The sequence below is a fragment of the Aythya ferina genome, assembly GCF_964211825.1.
Source record: "Aythya ferina genome assembly, chromosome: 1".
NCBI lineage: Eukaryota > Metazoa > Chordata > Aves > Anseriformes > Anatidae > Aythya > Aythya ferina.
In genome coordinates this window covers 113,961,099-113,983,455 of record NC_140296.1, presented here as the reverse complement: position 1 = coordinate 113,983,455, position 22,357 = coordinate 113,961,099, and the positions used below count along the sequence as shown (strand labels likewise).

The following is a 22,357-nucleotide window of genomic DNA, read 5'->3' as shown; positions in this document are numbered from 1 at the left end:
ATCATTAAGAAAGGTGAACAAGTGGACTTTGGCGTTTATGGAGTGAGATCCATAATCATTAACTTGTTTGACTTATACATATAAAAAAAAGTTTTGGTTTCAGACAATACACTAGGAAGGTAGGAAGGTAAGGTCTTTTATATGAGTGGAAATTAAATAACTTAATCTCCAGCAGGACTAGTGAGAACAAGCAGGTCAAGACTTTTCTAGTTGAAAAGTTTTCCCAAGAAAATCCTTGTGGATCCGGACACCAGTTTTGATCTTGATGACTGCTCAGCTTCATCCTCAGTCCTCCAGTCTTATAAGGATTCACCAAAAGGTGGGGCATGGAATTTGTTTCTTTATTTGCTGAATGAAAACAAGCTCTGCACTCAGCCTGATTGATTGCCTTTGCCTGGATGACTACCACAGGACATCAGCAGTCGACCCCCCCGGGAATGCTCTAGTCATCTGTAGCCAGAAGAATTGCACAATGAGGAAATCTGGGGGAAAGCATTCATAGCATTTGGCAGGGAAAAGAAGGAGCAGTCCTGTGAGTGGGTGTTCATACAGCAGAGGAGAGAGTTGGAGAAAGAGGCTTTGTTCCCTTCTTAATGCTTCTTTTTCCCTGTCCTCTCTTCTGAGGCAAGAGAATGAGCAGGAGTGCAGTTACTGGCCCAACCCTTTTGATCCAGAGGAGCAAAAGAAGTGCTATGTGGGAAGGAAGGAGAAACCCAAGGATGGAGTTAGAACAAGAGAAATGAGAGGTAGGATGAAGGATACTGGGAGGGAGGGGATCAGTCAGCCCCCGGCTGTTGTGTGACTGATGTAGCATGGGAGAGTTCATGTGGCAATCTAGTGCAGATCAGGTCTCAATTCACAGGATTGTTTGCTTTATAAAAATATACCCTGGAGAACACGGGATAAAATTGAAGGTCACCCACCTCTCTCTTCAGATTTGTTCTTTTTTACATGGAAGTGACTGTTCAGATTTTTGCTTGTTAGTGTGTGAATAGACATAAATGCTTCTTTAGCACTAGGCATGATTTCAGACAACAGAGTAGCTAGAGAGAGCAAATTGCCAGCACAAAGGTCAGCAGCATTCAGTTCTCAATAGGCTATACTGGGAGACTAAAATTAGAAGCACTGATGGAAATTATAAGTTCCCTTCAGATCCCAACTGAACCACAAGCGATGTGATCCTTTACTTGGTTTATACTGTCGTGAAACACATCTGTTTGTTTATCTGTGCCGATAGCAGCAAAAGCATTTTACTGTTTCAGCTGAAAGCAGCAGGAATAGCATTCCAGTTACTCTCAAAACCACCTCAGCAAGTGGCAGCATTGCTGAAGGTTTAGTCACCTGCTTGTGCTTGTCAAAAGCTGGCAGGTAAACCAGATGAACTGGAAAGCCTGGTATTGCACAGCTAAAGGCTGTAGTTCAGGAGACAGGCGAATCAATCCTTCCTCACCCTCCCTTTCCTATGTGGCTTGTTCAGATGATATTTGCCTTTCCAAGGATTTCCCCTTACTTATCGATGTTTTGACATCATTCCTGTGAAAGCTGTTCCAGCTGTCTCACTGTTACCATCTCCAGCTTCATACCAGAACTGCCGCTGGCTGTAACTGCAGCTGAAACCAGAAGGAAATGAGTTGGCTCCGTGCTTGCTTCATAGACAGAGGTCCTTGCACTGAGACAGAAGCTATGAAAAGGCAAAGCTCTAATCAGGAACATGAAGTTATTGAATTACAAGAAGTTAATGGGGAAGAAAGCGAAGTTGATCACAAGAAGCCTCTAAATTCTTCAGCAGCTGCGATGAGCAAGGTAGGAATTTCAGTTGCTCATTTGATGCCTGTGGAGCTCTTGGGGAAATACCACACAGTAAGAGAAGTGACACTTTGCAGGAACATCTTGTAGGGATTGATTTGTTTGAGGGAGGGGGAAAGAGTGCTCACTTAAAAGTAAAGGCTGAAAGCATGTGAAGTATATTTATTTTACCTTATTTAATGAAGAGTTCTAATGCGGGAGTCAGATTTTGAGCACTGTTATTTTTTGGTGCTGTATGTTTGTGAACTTTAAGTTAACAAACAAAAGTTGTACTTGGTATTCTAAGTTTTGCTTTCTCTTTTCATGTGCTGCCAGTGGGATTAGGCTCAAAACTAGAAAGGAGAAATGTTGAAATGCATATTAAAATCAGTCTTTCTTTAAGAACAAATTAATCAGAAAATGGCACTGCCAAATCAAGAATAGGCAGCAAATTTTTTAAAGTGTGCTGGATTGTCCCTCTTTTTATCTTTGAGAAATTTGCAGTTGCTAACACCTAGGAATGTGTATGACTAAAGTGCCCCAAAGCCTCGGTTAAGACCAGCATGTAAATCCTGAGGTAGTCAGTACCTAGCATTTAGCTTAAAGCTACGGGATAGCATAAAGCTGGCAGAAGAGAAGTATTTACTCATGGGTGGCTGTGGTACAAAGATTTTCATTACTCACTCAAGAGCAGAGGGAGAATCTGTGGTAGAAAAAGGAATATTCCCGATTTTATGTGGGGGCAGATCTTCCAGGATGGCCAAGCCCACCTGGGAGCCCAGCAGCATTAGTCATGCCATCTCTGCCTTCCTCCTCCGGGTCAAACAACAGTGCCTGCTTCCTTGTGTGAGCCCCACTCATTATCTCAGTGAGCTGATCTATCCCATTAAACAGGCAAAAGCCCTATCTCCTATACTATACTGGGGGCCAGTTACTTCTCATCTGTGGAGAGTTGAATCAGCATGCTGCACGGTCAGACAAATTCTAGGGTGGTTCAAACAGGAACAGGAGAAAGGGTGGAGGAGAGATAGAGGGGAGCTAGATCAGCTGAGCTGCTTTTAGAAACTTTACCCTTGAGTTTCAGTTCAGCCTTCCCCTTCCCATAACTGTGAATTATCATCTAGGCTCTGTTTCTGCTGATTCTGACATTTGGCTTCTTACCCTACGGGGACTGCTGAAAAATTATTATGCTCTGCTTCCTGCTTGGCCAGCAAATTAATCACAGCTGCTGTCCCCATCGGGGAGAGATTTTCTCTGTCGCTCCTTCCTGGTGCTCTCATGACGTTATATGGGCAATGTCCAGAAGGTGTTGGCCCAACCGGTGATGAATAGTTGCAGAGCTGAATGTTTGCTCAAGATCAACCCAGTTTACTATGCTTGATTAGCCATTACACTTTCGTGATAGTCTGAAAACGTTGGACTATTTATAACTGTCTATAATTAATATTTATAACAGATACAACAAAGCAAATTTCATAATTGTACTCTAGACAGTAGTTACTGTTTCTTTGTTGTTGTTTGTTTATTTTTTTCAGGTACAAAATGATATGCTAGTGTCAGGTATTAAACTGAAGATTCATTCTTCTGATGCATTATATATATGTGTGTGTGTATATATATATATGTATATGAAATAACGCCCCTGGTTGATGTGATGTCATGTCACACAAGTGATGACATGAATGCATGATGTGAGGGCAAATATGTTAACCTTGCTGCCCTTCATTCTCCACAAAGGAAGTTCTCCATGCAGGGATATCAGTAGAGGATACTTTCTTTTAGTTTGCCCCCTGCTCCTGGAGAAATGACTCACGTAAACTCTTTCTGTGGGTGTTTTTTCTCATTCCCTGTGCAACTGCTACTCCCCAGGAAGCTTTAAGCCAGCTGATGGATGTCAGTTAAACTCAGTGAAAAGTTCTCTATTATGCTAGGTTCTTGGAAAGTTCAAAAGGTAAAGGAAAGTAAAGTGGATTATTGCCTCCATCTAGCAGCTGGTTCCTGCCTACCTGCACGTGCATGTCCCAGACTACCCACAGAATGTGATTTTCCTTACCTGGAAGTACCAAAGTCAAAAAGGACATGGAGTTTACACCTGGGTTTACAGTAGGTGGGGAGGAGGATGAATTTAAAAAGCAATATGGTCTACTTCCTTATGCATTCTTGTACTTCATTCACGCTTCTGTCTGTGGAAGAAATTACTTGGAGTTGTTCACTTGTTTTATTATGTCACCTAAGTATTTTTTTTAAATAATAGTAATACTGGGCTAACTAACAACCTCAAATCTTAAATCATATTAAAAGTGAAATGAAAGGTGGGTATTTTTTCCCTCCTACGTCAACATGCATGCATACACGTATTTTTTGAAGATTATTTCCTTGTCATCTAGAACAGGTGAGATTTGTAGTAAGCTTTGTTAAATTTACTCAATAGCCTTCCAGTATTCAGTCTTCTGAAGAAAAATGTAGTTAGCTGAAAAAGACTTAATTACTACAGTGGTCTTCAATGCAACAATATCTAATAAATAGTGGCCCATTAGCTTTGGTTGCTGGCATCCAGGAGCTATACAGGCTGATATCATTAACATCACAGAGGTGAATGATTCTGGAAGTTGTTCCAGACACATTTCTGTATGGGAGAGATGGCAGACTTTAATCAGATAGCTCGTGGTACATGCAAATCAAATTTATCAGGGAAAAAAAAAAAAAAAAGCAAAGATAGCACCTTTGTAGCACCTCAGCTTTCTAGGCAATTCAAGAATTGTAGACAGTGCAAATGGGAAATGCTACATCTCTCGAATAATAGACTGCCTTTGGATGTCCTTTGCCTTCTGCCTGTTTACTTTCCCACTTGTGGCAGTACTCAAGGGTGAGAACCTTTGGAATAGAGCATTGCTTGTCAATGAGACATTCTGTCATTTATGTGTTGTTTTGTTGTTTTTTTCTTTTGTGTGTGTGTGTGTTTCTAAATGTGACAGTAGAGGTATTCTTAAATATTTTTCCCACCTTATTTTATTAATCAACATTCCCTTTCCTTTTGTATCTAGGAGAGAGATCAGTGGAAATCATGCAGAAAAGTCATTTTTTGGAAGTGTGAACTATGGATGGTTTTAACTACAGTTTTTGTAGTATTGTTCCTGGTCATTCTTATCAGCCTAGTTCTATATTCTAGTAAGTATCTTACTCTTCGTTCATCTTCTAACAAGAATGTACAATATGTGCAATCTAACAAGAACACATATTGAACAGTAGCATCCTTTAAACTCTTTTTGTAAACTGCTGAGAAGACTGGGATGCTGACTGCAGAAGGTGGTGTGTTGAGTAGTGGATATGAAGGCTTTTATTTTTGTGGGCAACCAGTAACCTGTATCATGATCAGATGACAATTCTTGTAGCTGAATGAGAAAATGTTTCTAGAAAAGAATGACTGTGCAAATAAATTACGCTTGTAACACTGCAGCAAGTGCATTGGATCACTCACCTCTCCCTGCGTGGTGTTACTGTCTGCCAGGCTCCCAGAGCAGCAGACCCTCACTGAGAGGGTGGGTCACTGACCTCTGTGCGCTATTGCTTTTCTTCAGGTGACTCCCACTTTTCTGTTGCTCCCAGACAATCCTTACCTAGGAAGTCTGTGAAAAAGCCATCCTGGAGAAAGTCAAAAGGTCATTTTGTTTTGCTTTCCCAATGCTTCTGCTAACTGGAACTTTTCCTACTCTTTCCATTTTCTTTTGAATATTAGATGTTTACACAGATGAGGATGACTATTGGGATGCTGATGCACTACTACAGAGTGGAAATTATCACAATTTTTCTGGAAAGTTCAAACTGATGTGTAGTCTTCCACACCTTTTTATTGATGACATTACTAAGAAGGTACATATTGACACTGTTCTTGGCGGAGTTGATTCATCTTGTTACATAGATTCAGTGTTTTCCTTTAAAGAAGTTTCTGTTGCTCTGTGTAGCAACTCAGTCTTTGCAAGTCCACGTAATTCACTAAATTCTGAGATGTATTTTTTGTAGTACAATTTTAAGTCCTGATCCAAGCAAAGAAATAGATGATTTTAAGCACATGGGCAGTTGCATTGATCCAGGGAAGGATCAACAACAGTTTAATTAAAAAACCAAAAAACTCTACATTTGAGTAATAACTGGGACATAACCTTCGCCTTTATCACTGAGCCATTGAACAATTTAGTTTAGGAGGGATCTGTGGAGGACTTCTAGCCCAATGCCAATTAAAAGGCTTTTGCTTTGTGTTCCCCTGTAAGTACATGATGTCAGTCCTGGTTTATAGCTGCCATTTCCATTGAAAAATCATTGCTTCTTGTTACAGATGAAGTAAGCTCAGCAGGCATGGCAGTACTGATTTAGACTTACTGTGTAAAGGAAGTCTCAGTAGAGACATCTTTTCCTCTACCAAGTAAGAATAGAATGGCTTTTTGCCACTAATAAAAACCCAAGCCAAACAACATAAATTGCACAGGGCAACCTGAGCACATACTTTTAGTTCACCCTGAATGCCTTCCAGTGTGTTAAGGTAATATAGTAATCGCTCAAACACACAGATTAACTTGTCTGTCAAGCTTAAAGGGAATGCGTATTTTTTTCCTGTGCTGATAAGTGACTTTCAGCACCCGTGTTTATGCCCCTTAAAACACCTTTTTAAGAATGATTCATTGTCCTTTCTTTTATGGGGAAGACAGAGAGTGAATGGAAGAAATATATCTTTCTTTCTTTTTTTTCCTCTTTTTTCTTTCCAAGTTAACGGATGTCTACAGTTCATCTCCTGCTCTAGGACGCTACTTTAGGTCAGCTCAAGTGGTTCATTTCAGGTAAGCAATTTCTATCACCAAAATTGTCAGAAATTTGCAAATTTTTGATAAGGCATACATGTGCCTGAGTAAATACGCACAATGAAAAATATGCACTGTGAAAAATAAAATGCTTAGGGGAGAGTAAAAAATATAGGTAGTGAAAACTGGTTGAACTATTCTCTGATGTAAAGGACAAGTGCTGGTAATATACAATGACAATAGCATTTTGTTGCTGTTTAGTATCTCCTCTGTTATCTTTGGTCCCAAGTTATGGCCTTAATATGCTTATTCAATAAAATGTTTTAAGAAGAAAATGAGCTACTGGGACTACCTGAGAACAATGTGGGTTAAATAACCTTAAATAAATACAATAGGGCCTATGGAAAGGCCCTATTAAATAAATACAATAGGGCTCCTAAAAGCTAAAGGCAACAAGAGCATCGGTGAGAGCCAAAACAATAATATCACATTCCTGCTTTGTTTGGACCATTTTCCCCTCACATTTATTTTGGGCAATGGGAGCAAATCTCAAGGCAGCAGCGTGTTAGACAGGCTGGTGGAGCAGGAGCAAGAGGCAGAGCAGCCAGCATAATGGAGGTTAGGCTAGTCCCTGCAATGGCTGGGTACACACAAAGGAGAAACTCAGCCACCAAAGGCTGATGGACCCTGGGGAGTAGTGTGGGGGGAAGGAGGAGAAAAGCATCCAGACCTGTCTTGCAGAGGCAGAAGAAAGCTTCAAGCTGGAATAGAGGGGAGATCTTACTGTCAGCAGAAACCGGCACTGAAGGAGGGCTAAGGAGTTCACTGTGTTTGAGACACAAATATTTTAAGCTACAGGAATACCACAGTCCTGAAACAGGGGTGAGATTGAGAATCAGCAGGAAAAGTGGGCTGGAAAGATCAGCTATAGTGTGGTCCTGTCATGGAGACATAGCAGAGTGAAAATCTGAAAGGGTTTATGAAGCATTTCCGAAAAAGCAATGTTTCAAGTGGATTAAGACAACATGAGAAAAACATGAGAAGTAGATAAGCAAAAGCCTAAGATCCTAGAGAGAAAGGGTGGAGGAAAACCCTTCTGGAGCTGGGGCAAGAGACAGACCTGAGGGCACTCTGGGGAAGGAACACCATCAGCCTTGGGCACACTGGCTGCGCTCAAGGAGTGAGTTGCAACTCCTTAGTTTTTCAGGTATAAATCATGATTTAGAACAAGTACAAATCTGTTGCATTGTGTATGTACTGACTAGCTGATCTGTGTCTCTCTGTCTTTTTCCCCATCCAACTTATTTTTTGATGCCTTGAATTCTGTTTGTATAAAATGTATCTGTCTCATTGTACATTGTGGGTTTCGTAGATCACAAATATTGAAATCTCCAGAGATGGACTCCGGTTCAGTGGTTTGGTTAATCCACTCCACAGCTTGGCTTAGGAGCACAGCTGGGTTGTGCCAGGTACTGCTATCAGGAGAGCAAATCTTTCTGCACATTCTCAGCTAAGCTATGTGCAAGATGTTGCAGCACCTCTACCCTTATGTACTTGTTAGGCATGAGTGCTGAAAACCTCACCCTCACATGCCTAATTGCCCTTTGTGCATTTGAAAACATGTCTCTGGTAATGTGCCTACTTTTTGTTAATGTCAAGAGTTGATTTGAGAAGAGAGAGGAAAAATGAAACTAGAATTATTGATGGCAGCCTCTTCCTCTCCCTTCTTCTCCTTAGAACAAATTAAAAAATAAATAATCCATGCCAACTTTGTGAAAAGTCAGTCTTAAAAAAAAAGGAAAGATTCAGTGGTGACTTTGTTTTTCAGCAATGAAAGCTCCACTGTATTTTACCAGCTAGAGTTCTCTGTACCGCCATCAGCAGAGGGGTTTATGGAAAATTTAATGGATCCAGATTTTATAAGAAACATTCTACGTCAGAATATTTATGATGAAGAAGATACTTTTTATCCTGGGACATCTGAATGTAACACGTTAAAGCTTGACCCAGATTCTCTCACATCAACATGTAAGTGGTATAAGTTACAGGAACTGTTTCTTTAGGAAAAGGAGGGAGGAAAAAAGGAAAATCTTTCTGGGAAGATGTTGAGATTTATTAGTTCATGTTTTGCACAACTCTATTAAAAAAAAAAAAAAAAGTTAAATATTTAGATTTCAAGAAAGTCTGGTTACACTTAATTTATAACCTGGAATTCTTTATTTGATACTGTGATGAGTGATTGAGTAGTGATGATAATGCTGAGCTACAGGGTCCAACCAGACTTTCCAGATCTCCAGATTTAATGCATACAGTTAAAAAGAAAATCTCCTCATGTATGTGTACCATAACAGGGAGCAAAATAACTAAAATTATTTTTCCTCACCAATTTAAATCCAAGTGAAAAGGCTGTGTAATTAGGAAGTGAGTTTCTGATGTTTTCACGGTCAAGGATGAAAAAGCCTCCTAATTTGTATCTTTTCGGATTTTTTTGAGAAAATTTGTTATGCACCAAGATACCTTTTAAATGAACCAAATGTTCACACTTGAATCCTATCCTATCATATCCTATGATCCTAGGCTAACACTTCACAGTACAATGTATATAAGTAAGATTTGTGCTTAATTTGTGTTTTAATTCCTTGGTACCCTTAACAAGGGACAAGAGATTAACGAGTCAAAAGTTCTAAATCTCAGTATTGTTTTGTTCCTTATATATTGGCAGCATTCATAGAAAAATACAAAAAGGTGGGGAAAAAGTATTCAGAAACATTAAGATTTCATGTTATTGTTAATAATGTACTGTTTTTACTTTCAGAGAAATAATGGACTCCTCATGTTTCTCACCTCCTAGAAGAGATGGGCTTCTACTGTCTGTTAGTAATCCCAGGTTAGGGAGCTATTTGTTAGGTTGAAACACTTCTAAAGATGGTTTTCTTCAAATGAAAATGTGGTGTATTGCTAACAGTATTGTACTCCTAGAACATTGCTACCTCCTTCTTCATTTCTGTCCTGATTTATGAGTTACCCATGTCAGTCTTGTGAAAATCATATATCTTGCTTGATAAAGTGCTCTACTGACTTGGAAAACTCTAATTTGTCTTATGATGAAATCTAGATTCCCTGCTCGAGCTTTAAAAACAGTCCTACGTGTCTCCTCTCTTTTGCTCTTGGCTTATGCAAAATTATCTGTACAGCCTCATCCTTAATTTTCATGTTCACCCATGCTCATGTCTTATACTTTTTTTTCCCCACCAACTTCATCTGCCATATCCACCCCAACGTTCTTTTTTCTCAAAACAACCTTATAAGTTAAATATCCTTTCTGTTTTCTTAAATTATATGCAAAACCTTTACACTTCCTTCTGAAGTAAGACGGATCTCTCATCATCCCCTTGTTCATCCTGTACTTCTTCCTAGAGAAGTTGTCATCAGCACTGTTTTTCCTCTTCTGTAATGTGAAATAAAAATGAAGAAGGAAGAAACATTGTGAAGAAATGTGACTTGTTCACTAATGCATCTGAATGCTGCAGGAATCTTTCAAGGGTCAAATTAGCTGTGTACTTTATTAATTAGCTACTGGTGCTTGTGAAAAGACACATACATGTATTAGACCCACATCTCTAAATTCAAAGGAAAATGGGTCTACACCCTTCTGCCCTTCCCTGGCAGTGGGGGGGGAAAAAAGAAAAGCAGAATTCTTGCCTTAATAAGGCAGCAAACAATTGTTGACAATAAATCATGTGGGACAGACTGATGCCAAGAAAAAGGTGCTGAAGCAGATCATGTAGGCCACTGTAGCATGAATGTTATAGCCAGTAACTGGTTATAAGATCAAAACTAAAAATTAAGCATTAATTTTTTGAGGAATATGAAAGCTTCACTACCATGTTAGTGAAGTGTAACTTCTCACTTAGAAATGTTTGTAGCCTGTATAAATGTTCATAATGTTGTATAGGAAAAAATATTTTTAGAAACTTTTTGTACTGTGAGAACTATGATGAATTGTTTTTTTTTTTTTTCCTAATGTTTATTTAAAGAATCTGATGACTATATTGTACATTAAATTATTTATTTTTATTCTTAGAGTGATTGTTTTCATTCTTCAGCAGCTCCTGTCTTTCAGCAGTTTGACTTGAAAAATAACAATGGGAATTCTAAATGCTGAGAGTAGTATGAATTGCCTGTCTGGCAAAGACATACACTCAAAACCACGTTTGTTTTTGCCTGAATTTTAAAAGAGCTTTTGAAACAGTCTAAACCAAATTACAGTATCACATGGCTGTCACTTGTGACTAATTCTGACCACATCTTAATTTGTAAGATGTAGCAGTGACTATAAAAAACGTAATTTCTCTTTTCATGCCTCAGTTCTCATTTGATGAAACACTATGATTATATAGTTAACTCAATAGTTTCTATATATTTATTTTAAGCAGAAAACATTTGACTTTACAGTCCATCTCCACCCATGCTTTGAAATCTAATTGAAGGAAATGTACAAAAAAGACAGTCACATCTGTTTTTATATCTTTGAGGTAAATTGATAATGGAAAAGAAGATAGCCAGATAAAATAATTATGACTTCATCCATTAGGGTCAGAGCAGTGCGAGAACATATTTTATCTGTTTAGCTAATTTGAGAATGCATAATGTTCACTTTAATAGGAGTGTGGATGACATGGAGATGACTGAGGAAACTGAGCTATGGTTCGAAAAGGAAAATAAAGATTTTTCTGGTAATTCAGCTTGTGGATTGTACAGCCAGCCCTTTACAAATCCCATGGTAGGCAGCCTGTGTAGCAAAGCATGAATTCTGGGCAGATTCAGCTGTCTGTCACTGCAGCAGTGCCTACACCATGCTTGCAACATCTGTCCTCAGCTGTGTGCAGCCACTTGCTTTGTGGGACCCTCTGGCACAGAAACTGCAGGTGGGATGTGCAAAGGAACCATGCTATAAAGCTAGGACTGCAGCCAGAGATCGAATACAAGGGAATATTTAAAATCAGGAAAACCACTCAATGTTTTCTTTCAATCTGTTTTAATACAAAAATACAGAAAAAAAAATAATGATTAAGGAAGCACATGGGCACATAATCATTTCATGAGCTCTGCTGAATCATTCAATAACCAGCTTCCTACGTGCAACTCCAAAAATTCTGTTTGCAGCAGGTTGACAGGCTGTGGTGAAGTTATATTCTGGCATTGTGGAGAGCCAAACTCCAGCAGAAATGAGCTGGAAACATTGAGTGGCGAAGGCAAAACCTCCACTGAGAGCTGTGTAATTACCACCTGTGCAGCACAGGGGTCTTTGTAGGTTTCATGGTCTTCTAAGTGGCAGTCATTTGCAGTGAGTGGACTTTGTTGTTGTTTTGTATACAGTTTCTTGCCTTTTTTTTTTTTTTTTTTTAATTGCATCCAACTTTGTTAAGACTTCACTCTGAGACAAGGAGTGTTATGTTAAGGAGTGGCAGGGGGAAAAATTTGAGAAATGAGTTCTTTGTCCAGATTGTATGCTGCATCGTGGTATATATACTGTTCTATATCAAGCTGGCCAGAAAAACTTTGGAAAAAAAAAAAACTAAGTACACCTAACACAAAGTTTATGCTTTTTATTTATTGGGGAAAAAAAAAAAAAAAAAAAAAAAAGGAGGGGGGTAATTATTATTGCATTTTTGAGATTTCTATCATTAGTTCTGCTATAACCCCTTAAAAATACTGTAATTATCCAGAAAGATTGCGCAGTCTCAGTTTCTTCTAGTAAGGAAGCACCTGGTTTTCTGTAGAGGAGCCCTGCTTTACAATGGTAGTTACTGCTGATTCCTCTTGTTTTACTTGTTGAGCCCTGTACCCTGTTCCTGTGATCACCTTTTCATGGACAGATTTGTCTCATTGGAACTGACTGGTAGACACGTCCTAAAGCTTTGTAACTTGAGAGATGCTCTCCGGTTTGTTTGAAGAGTTGACAGGTGAAGTGGCTAGGAAGGCTGGCTTAAATATTCAAGTGAATATTTGAGTAGGCCCTCTTGGGAGCAGAAAGAGTCACTCTCTAGTTCATGAGGACATAATCATATGCACTGTGCTCTTCGGAGTAGGTGGTATTTCGCTTATTTGTAGGCACACTGACAATTGCGTATTCTGTCTGATCATAGTCTGTCTGATTCTTGGTGTCAGTCGCAAAGGACTCATGTTTGACGTTGTGGGTGACAGTGGAATACCAAAGCCCGCTGGCATTCATCGAGTCTCTTCTGGCACAATGTTCCTAGTGGGGGGAGATAGAGAAAAAGAGATCGATCAGCTCCAACACTGTTATACTCTCTTGCTGAAGAAGCTTGCAGCATGAACAGACCTGGCAGTCCACACAGCCTGTGTGCTCAGGCAGTGGTGTTAACCCACATAGTATGTGAAGCGTTGGTAAATCCTGCCATTTCCCTGGTTGTGTTGGCTGTAGCTGCGTGCTTACACCTGTGCTGTGTGGCTGGAGAGCCAAGGCCTGACTCTTTTCCTGAGGCTGGTACTGTTGCTGATAGGTTATGTGACAAAAAGTTCATCACCCCACACAGGTGGGGGGATCCCCAATCAGCCCTGTCCCCATCTGTTTCCAGGGCTGTCCCAGGAAAGCTGCCAGCCCTGTGGGCGAGGGATGGCACCCACACTGTGTGTCAAAGGGAGTGTCTCCAGCTTTCCTGGCTGGTCGAGTTGCAGGGGGAGCTACTGCCTGAAGGAATTGGTGCATGAGGGGGAGAGCTTCTGGCGACCTGTACTAGGCTTGTCATGGTGTGTTCAGGGGAGGAACCAGATGGGGAGAGCAGGGGGATTTGTGGAGGAACAAGCATGGGAATATGGGTGGATAGGGGGATAAATGGGGCCACTCACGTGTAAACAGGTCAGTACCCTTGTCTGGCCTTACACGGCATCTGAATAACATGTTCTGCCCTGCCTTCTCCTTAAATTCAATCTCTAACCCTCTTTCTTGGGTGAGGGGCTCACTATTCTGTGTACACACAACGGCCTCACCTCCATTTAGCTGCAGGATTTGGCAGCTCCCTACCACTTAAAAGAGACTTTTAACTCCTTTAGCCTGGATAGTTTCTAGCTCCAGCATTTCTGTTCTTGACTTCTGAATTTAAATAGACATCAAAGTATCTGTTTTACCTCCCCTTGAGCCACCGTGCTGTGTCACCATGCGCAGAAGAGGAGGCAAGCTGTGCGTCGGAGCTGGCTGCATTTGAAGGCTATTCAAGCAGTGCTGTGGGCTGAGAGGGATACGGACAGAGACAGCGAGCTTCCCCTTGGGAACTTGCCCTCTCCATCATCTCACGCTTCTAGACACCTTGTCATACATACGCAGATTGACTTACTGAAACCTAACACTCGTGAGGCCTTCATCCATCCCCCTGTCAGCCTGCCCTGGAGGGGATGGAGACCATGGCTCATACAGCCAGGAACCCACTGAGCAGGAGGCAGGGCTCCTGGAAGGGGGCCCAGCGACATCAGAGATGCAGAGATGGCTGCCCAAGCCCTGGTGGCCCTCATCTAACAAGCTCCTTGAAAACAGAAGGAGGAGAAGAAAGAACTGTTCATTAACAAAGAAGAAGGTAAGATTGCATGAGTAAATGCCTTCCCAGCTCTGTTTAGACTTGTCCCTCCTTTTGCCTCCTGATTTTGTTCACTAATGTGTTTTGTGTGACTGTGCACTTAAATAGGTAGTAGGATGGCTCATTAAGTCTAAAGCGATGATGTGAACTGGGGTATGTATTTGGGGTCAGAAGTTAAAATGTTTCTCGCTCTGATGCTCTTGATTTGAACTCGCTAATAAAGACAGTGAGTAAACACTGCCTTTTTAGTGGTACCCACTATAGTCTGGAGTAATAGCAGTAATTTTAAGTGGGGGTTGCTGAGTTCATGTTGACATTTGCAGCCACCTTTCATGTTCTCTAAGTGGAACAGAGGTCTCCGCTCCATGGGCTAATAAACCTAAGGGGTTATCTTTTGTTTTTCAAACCTAGAAGTGAGAAATTGTCATTAGGACATAATTTCTGTGGAATTTCAGATCTTCCCAGCTTGTATGAATCATGTTGTCTATTTGTATTCAGTTTGGTGTGAAAGATTTCCTTCAGGACCTTCAGGAAACAGCATTTTGAAAATAATTCCTGAGTTTATTGTTGAGGCTTTATAGAATTCTTGAAATTCAGAAATTACAGACGTTTTAAAGAGTGGAGGAATCAGGAAAGACTTGCTTAAGAAAAGGCCCTGTCTTCCCTATCTACCTGCAGAAGCCAGGCTCTCCCTTCCCCTAACCACTATTACAAAGAACTGGGAGGGCAGCAGGCATTTCTCTTCACGTGCCTGCAAAATGAGAACAGGTAGGCTCTCTATTTTCATGACTAACTGGCTCCAAATCCACTAAGTGAAGGCTGGGGTGCCACTTGTACTTTCCAACACACTGGGTTACCTACGCCTTACTTGTAGCTACACTTCCCAGAGTGCTTCCAGCCTACACATTTTGACAGGCTGTTGTCATTTACCTCTTCTCAGTGGGGACCGAAGTGCAGAGGTGGGGTGATTTGTCCCACACACTGACGGCGCAGGAGGAGTGAGCATGAAGACTCCTAGGATTTTGTTTGAGTCTTTCACTATCCGCACACTGAGTTTAAAACAGGGAAGAAATGACTTTCATATTGTTCTGAAGACCCTACCAAGACTGTCTCCGAACCTTGCTCTGTGGCTTTCACTTGGGGCTGGAGTCTCAAAACGAGACAGCTCCTTGGCAGGTTCCCCATTGAAGTTCCACCCCTCCTCGTCTCTGCCCCCACAGCTCACCCCACACTCGCACAAATGATGAGCTCATTTAATCACACTCTTTTCTGTCATCGTTCCCAACCACCTTCTTAAAATTTTCTGTTAAACACCCACGTATCTTCAGGGCAACAACTTTTGCTTTACTGCTGTCATTTTTAATTTTTATTTTTTTATTTTTTTATTTTTTTTAATGTATGAAAATAGGGTGGGCTGCTAAATGGCAGCGCTTTGCTCTGCAGTACACAGGGCTTTTGGTGATTGGTCATGACTGGTGATTTAAGGCACAACATCAGTTACCCACTGCTAAGATTGTTTTCTTAGCAGAGGTAGCAGACCACAGGTACTCAAGTGCTGTGCTCAGAGCCTGGCATGTGAACCCCAAACCATGAGTGCATGAGACAGTCAAGTGCCTCAGATGACAGGAGGCTGCTCTTCTGCCTTTCGCCTCCAGAAAGATGAATTTGGAGAGATGAGTAGGCATGCACCAAGGGATGGTTGCCTCTCAAACTACCTCAGGGTGCCTTACAACAACTCCTGAATCTGACCCCAGAATGGAGAGACAGGATGGACTGAGCCATGTGGCATCACGCCAGTCCTCCTGCAGTGCAGCCATTTAATCCCTTCTGGTTTATAAGAAACTGAAACTGAACGGTCAGCTTAACAGTGCGTGCTTTGAGGCTTTTTTCCTAGAGGCAGGGAGATGTTGGCAAGAGGAACCTTATTCTGTTCCAGCAGTGATTTAGCCATTCATCACTATTTTTTACGGTGGAAAGATTAACCAAAGCCTTTTAACTTTTCTAAGTATTAAATCTCCTTTAGTCTTTCAACCAAAGACTTCTTTTGTTACTAAATTGCGTTGGCAATAGTCCAGATAAACAGCTTTTTATTAAAAGATGTCATGCTGAAACCGAAACTATTTTTTTTTTTCTTCTGGAAAACATGCCAATTTTGGTGCAGCTGCAGACAAGAGAGGTCACTCTGGCTAGCAGGCAGCCGAGGGGAGAAGGTCATGAGGGTGAGGTGGGAGGAATACCCCACAGCCACGCATTGCCTGGTGGCTGGGGCCACTCACCGAGGGCAGAATGAGGAGGCACAAGCCCCCGAGCTGTGGGACTGGGGCCAGGCAGCATTATGCTCTCCAAAATGGGCCCTAGAGTGGGGCTGCATCCCGCCCTTTCAGCATACATGTATTGGTTTACTTGGAGCAGAGGCTTGAGCTGTTTTTCTGCCTCCCAGGGGAATGTCCCAATGGTGGGGTTACGTCTCTAACGAGGGAAGGTGGTGGACACCTTGTTTTTCAGACAGGGGCATGTCTCGAGCCCAGCCCCCGGGCAGAGCAGCGAAAGCATCCGCTTTGAGTCATTACCTGGGTAGGGCTCGGCGGGCAGCTGTCGGTCTGAGCTGGGGAGAGAGGAAGCAAACAGGTGACTGTGGGTCCTCGGCACAGCTGCAGGATGCCAGGCAAGGCGAGCAGTGAGGTGTGGGTGGCCAACATGCCCTGTGGGGGGATGGAGCGCGGTTTTCTGCAGCACGGGGCTTGCTCAGGCTTGGCTGCAGGCTGTGCAACATCATAAGCTTGTGGAGCACGGGTTGTGGAAAGGGATCAACCTCCAAGGGCTAGAGACATCTGATGGCTGGTAAAGATTTATCTTTCCTCTGGTTTCACACATGCTTACAGTGCTGTACTGCTCATTGACCATAATGAAACCAAGGTGAATAACCTCATTCATTCAGCAGCCAGGGTTTGTCGGGAAATTGGTCTCTCTGTCCCGTGGGCATCTAAGTGGCAAGGGGTTATTTGCATCACCCTTTTTCACAGCTTTATTTTTAGCTGCTTATCAGGTTCTTGTAAGGAAATTGGTTGAGCTATTGTTTGCTCCTACAAAGTTTCAGAGCTGAGCTTTCAATTCTGCCTAAGGTAGCAGGACTTAAAGTGTTCTTGCTTTGCAGTCTGGCTGGAGGGAAGGCATCAGCCTCTGAATGTCACGTTAAACCTACCAAGTGCAGATCTGGCAGTGGTGCCAAATAGCATCGTGCTGCCTTGATGCAGCCACAAGATCATTAATGTGTATGATTAACAAGTGAGCAAGCACTCCGCTCCTGAAAGCAGCTGAGCATGTTAAACTACACTGGTCAAATTATTACTGATCACTACATGGTCACATTACCCCTGACAGAAAGGGTAACAGTCCAAGACAAAATCAAGATGCTGTGGTTCATGTGAATGCGTGTGATTCCAGCCACTACATGAGTCTTCCCTATTCACGTTTAATAGGCCAAAGCTATTTTATTAGCAGAACACCTGGTTTCCGCAGTCCCCAGCTTTCTTGTTTGTTTTTAATCTTTCAGCCATGCAATAGTGAAGTGCAAGGAGGTGCAATTCTAGGTAGATGTCTTAGATATAAAACCTGGAGAAACTTGCTGCCCAAACTGAAGCACATATCTCTGCCCTGTGTTTCTGGGAGCAGTCCTAAGAGGGGCAGTACACTCGTGGTAGCACCCCATGGCTGGGGCTGCAGTGCTGCTGTGTGGCTGAGGGTACCTCACGTCCCCTCCCTCTCCCTGCCACCTTCGGGGTGCTGGAGGAGCATCTTTACTTACTTTCCTTGTTGGAGTACCTCTTCCTCCTCCCAGGGATGCTCACCTCCCACCTGGAATGGGGACACGAGGACAGGGGGTTAGGCCTGGTGCTGATTGGACCTCACTCTCCACTGCAACTCCCCAGGTGCCCTTTGTATGGCATCTCAAATGTGCAGGGACCTGCTAGGGGAGCAGGGGTGGCTCACAGGAGGAGTGGCATGAGTCACAGACCTGTGGCTGAGCAGCAGCACTGACAAACTAGGAGATGCATGTCCCGGTACAAACCGAAAGGAACAAGAAGAAGGCGATTGTGCAACACAGGCTGCAGGCACAGCAAGGGCAGCAGCAGGCCAGTCTGTGAGAGACTGATCTGTGGCAGCTGAAGTAAGCTTTGCTGTTTTGATCAGAAGGTTGAACTTGCATAAGTGTGGTCATTCATTTGAATTGTAAGTCACTCCCTAATTGAACATTTGCACTGTATTTTTCTTTCCCAGGACCTGAGGTAAAAAGGCAATGCCACCATTCTCTGCTGCTGCTAATAGTTTTCCTTAATAAACATAGGTCCTAGGTCTAACTTATTAACTATGCTTCCTAAGCTCAGCAGCTAGCGTGACATAATTTCTTCCTGCACATAGAAGTGGTGTTCTTATCAGGGCAGCAGGAAGTTTCACAAATATTAGTGAGCATAACTTCCCACCTTCCCATTCAGGGGGAAATTTAGTTCTCATAATGCAGCTGGGAATAAAGATAAAGCTGATCTTATTTCATTTCTGATGGCCTACACGTTTTCTTTGAATTTCATACAGCCTGCGCTGAGCATGAACTTCTCTAATTTAGCAGGAGACACCAGCATGAAGGCTTCATGCAGTTTGGTCCTAGAAGTCCTACGAGGCACATTTTAAATAAAAATGTGTGTGTATGTGTTAGGTATGTTTACAGTACACAAAATTTGTAGCAGGAATATATTGTAACTGGATTTGATATAAATTTGATAGAAGTATTTTTGTTTTCTCATCAATTTATTCATCTGTTTCTTGTTTATTTTCAATTTGCTTCTGATTCTTCAGTTTCTTGCTAAGAAGAAGTGATACTGGCCACCAGGCTTGGATAGCTCTTGTCCTGGATGGTCAATAAATACCATGTTTCTTTAGACAGTTAGACCTGTGAACTGCTGCACAACCCTTACATAAAGTGATCTTATTTAGTCAATAATGCAGAATACTGTGGGAAAATAAGTCAGTTGCGTAGTCTGAGAATTTAAAATGTTTTTCATCAGCTATGCTCATAGTATAGACATGCTGTCTCCTTAGAGGCAAGTGCTGAGTTAGAGAACGAGACCCTGACTTGTCTGTGGTTGGAGGGGCTTGGGGCATTGCTTATTTTATTATTATTATTATTATTTTTAATTTATTTGGTTTTGTAGGCAATTATAAATATTGCTTTATCAGTGAAAATGCTGGGAAATAGTCCTGGCCAGCAGTCTCAAAACAGAAGGAATGTGATTCAGTTATTGAAATAAAAACAGAATTTTGGTTTTGTAGTTTTGCTTTGCACCATGCAGAGAAGCTGTCTGAGCTCTTGTACAGGCTCCAGGGTCTGTCACACAGGGGAAGTGGTCAAGACAAATATAGAAGTGCCACTAAAAAGTAAGCTTTCTGAATAGATGGGATGAAGTGTCAAGCTTCGGTATACATATGCTGCTGCTAAGGTTGCACACATATTTGAAAGGGGTGATGCCAGCCTCTTTTGCTTTCAGAAATATGATGTTCCTCTGGTCCTATGATGTGGTGGGGCGTTACAGCATGAGCCTTCAGGAGAGAGAACTTCAGTGGAGTGCCACTGCAGCCCTTCTCTCCATCCAGCTTGCTCTCCCTCAACAAGAGGTAATGGTCCAGAAATAGTTTTCTTCCTACCTGGTTCCTTAAGCCACATCTGACATAAAACTGCCAGACCCCCAAAAGCTAAACACTATCTGCTGATACCCCTCTGCTTTATTTTTTTTTTCTTTCAGACTTGTTTGAAGCTACTCAGCAGAGGTGCGGACAGCTGGGTGGCGTGACTGCTTGCTCCTGGCTCCTTAGGAGTTCAGGTTCGTGACAATATAAGCTGTGAATGTGGAACAAAAGGCTTTGGGGAGGACTTTTTGAGGCCTATCTGCCACCACAGGAGAGAACTTAGTGCTGTGCTATGGGTTAAGCCCTTCAGCAGTGCCACACGCTGCCAGGGAGGCAGGATTGCGGTGGCGTGGATGGGCAGACTGCCAGAAGGTGTGCACCAGCTCTGATAGGGTCGGGGTCGGGGGGCAGCCAGGGCTGGACCTGCACAGTGCAGCAGAGCTGTACCAGGATGCTGAGTCACTGCACGGGAAGGAGAGTTTTCTGAACAATGCGCAAAAATAACTACCCCTCTGAACTTCTGTGATTTTTCAGAAAGAGATAGATTTATCAGCAACCAGGCAGCTGTGACTGAGGGGTGAACTGCTAGGAGAAGCTGAGGGGAAGCGGGTGCCACTAACCAACCTTGCCTGATGCTCCCTGTTCCAGGAGGGCAGCCTGTTAACACTTTGCCACCTACCTCTTCTGGCAGCAGTTTGCCACAGAGGAGTTTCTGAAGGTGAGGTGCCACCCTTTGCTGTGGGGACCATCCTCTTGTCTTCTTCGGTGGGGGAAATGGACTTCGGGGCCCCACCACCACCTAGTAGGAAAGATCTGCCTTAGGAACACCTTGTTCAATGTGCCCTGGTTCCTGCTTCTGAAAAGAGTTGGGAATGTTTTCAAAAGCAGCAGGAGTCCTATCCACCTAAGTGATACAGGCACTTAAAACCCAGGGATTCAGCAAGTCTGGGAGCCAGGAGCACGGGGCTGAGACTCTGCAGGCACAGGTTAGGACCCACCAGCTTCATGCGAGCTTAGTCATTCTCGACTCAAACTGCCGCTGACAGCAGGACTTCAAGGTTTGGGGACTTTATTTGTTTCCCCTCAAGACCAGTTAACGCATTCATTCATTGGCCTCTGGCCACAGGGAAGTGAGGGATGCCCTCGCATTGGAAAAGAGCAGAAAGTTTAATTATGGCAACCTGAGTGCCTCATTTGAGCTCCTTAAGAATCATAGAATGGCCTGGGTTGAAAAGGACCTTAAAGATCATCTAGTTTCAAACCCCTTAAGACTGAGCAAGCTCTCAGGGTACAGTACTTAAAGGCTGCATGATTTCTTCTTTAACCCATTCAGACCACAGTGGGACCAAGAGGGGATTTTCCTCTCCATGAGCCTTCAAGGAAATCGTCTGTCCACGCAGTGGTTTTTCAGTTGTTCTTCCTGAGAGCCATGTTACCGGAGAGCCCTGGTTACTGTTCCTTGGAAGTGCAAATGCACAGGCTGAGAACTGAGGGAGTTTTTAGCAGCAGCAAGGCTGACACACGAATACCCGGCAAGGCAGTGGTGAGAGGGGCTGGACATCTGGGTTGAAGAGTCCTCCAAGCAAGGTTGCCTTTTCAGGCATCTTTGCCTGTGCATGTGGGGATGGGCATCCTTGGAAATCCCACATTGCTCGAAGACAACACATGAGCCACCACTTTCCCAGAGCAAATCTGCTGCTTGTGTTAGCCTGACAAAGGCTATCAGCTGCTTCCTGAGGGGTTTGAAGCAGCTGGTTTTACGGGGGTGGGTCCTCCTCTGTCTTCACAGCTCATTAGGAGACAATCTGGTCATACGCACTGCTGCACGTAAATTCTGTGTATTTATGTACATTATACAAATAATTTATTTATATGCAGTGTATGTAAAAGGCTGTCTTTATGAGATGCAGTGCAATGGATGAACTAAGGTGAGTTTCTAAATAGGATTTTCCAGCCAGGAAGGCCAGAGAAGATGACAAGGACTCTGCTCCTTGTGCTCCCCACTTGTAATGTCCTTCCCTGCCTCAGCAGACTCCGTGCTGAGACCTATGGATGGGATTACCTCTGTAAAGAAGAGCCCAAGGCAATGCTCTTTGACATACTAAGAATTATGTCATTCGTTTTAACTTGCTTGCTAAATTACTTTTATTTAATTAAGGGACTCTTTGTGGTACCTTCCCTGGTTCCTTAAGGTTGTTTCATCACAGGTATCTCCTAATTTCTCTCATTTTGAAACCACTCTCTTAGCCTTATTCTTTAGTAATTAAACACAAAATGTCATTGAACCTACCTTGTTTTTGGCTGGCAGTTTCCCATCCTCCCACTGGATCTCTGCACCCTTGGTAACCAGCTTTTGGCGTGGTTTCTCTGCTGTCTGAATTTTCTGTACTGGATATGTTACCAAAGGAGACTCAATGGCTGTACAGGCTCCTTATCTCTCCAACCCAGATACTGTACATGAAAAAAAAAAAAAAAAAGCCTCCACCACAGACAACCACTTGACGT

At 42.6% G+C, this 22,357-nt stretch overlaps 2 protein-coding genes across 10 annotated transcripts; one reads left to right on the top strand and one right to left on the bottom strand.

Moving 5' to 3' along the window:
- Positions 1-97: 97 nt before the first annotated feature.
- LOC311443742 (TPA-induced transmembrane protein) lies at positions 98-10,655 on the top strand. 8 transcript variants are annotated; one of them, XM_084534173.1, is made up of 9 exons: positions 98-319; positions 412-532; positions 625-746; positions 1,576-1,803; positions 4,830-4,953; positions 5,522-5,655; positions 6,547-6,617; positions 8,407-8,606; positions 9,394-10,655. In XM_084534173.1, coding segments are annotated over exons 4-9 (708 nt in total). In that variant the 5' UTR covers positions 98-319; positions 412-532; positions 625-746; positions 1,576-1,626; the 3' UTR covers positions 9,396-10,655. The 8 variants fall into 8 exon arrangements, with proteins under 8 accessions (XP_084390299.1, XP_084390297.1, XP_084390296.1 ...); XM_084534171.1 differs by lacking the exon at positions 412-532; XM_084534170.1 differs by having other exon boundaries at positions 412-746.
- Positions 10,656-11,599: 944 nt separating this feature from the next.
- LOC311443801 (uncharacterized protein) lies at positions 11,600-22,280 on the bottom strand. Of its 2 annotated transcripts, XM_084534306.1 has the most exons (5): positions 22,143-22,280; positions 20,532-20,651; positions 17,979-18,028; positions 16,744-16,778; positions 11,600-12,837 (listed from the first exon to the last, which is right to left on the bottom strand). In XM_084534306.1, exons 1-5 carry the CDS (start codon positions 22,166-22,168, stop codon positions 12,625-12,627), a joined length of 444 nt encoding a protein of 147 aa, XP_084390432.1. In that variant the 5' UTR covers positions 22,169-22,280; the 3' UTR covers positions 11,600-12,624. The 2 variants fall into 2 exon arrangements, with proteins under 2 accessions (XP_084390432.1, XP_084390433.1); XM_084534307.1 differs by lacking the exon at positions 20,532-20,651 and having other exon boundaries at positions 22,143-22,271.
- Between the last annotated feature and the right edge of the window lie 77 nt (positions 22,281-22,357).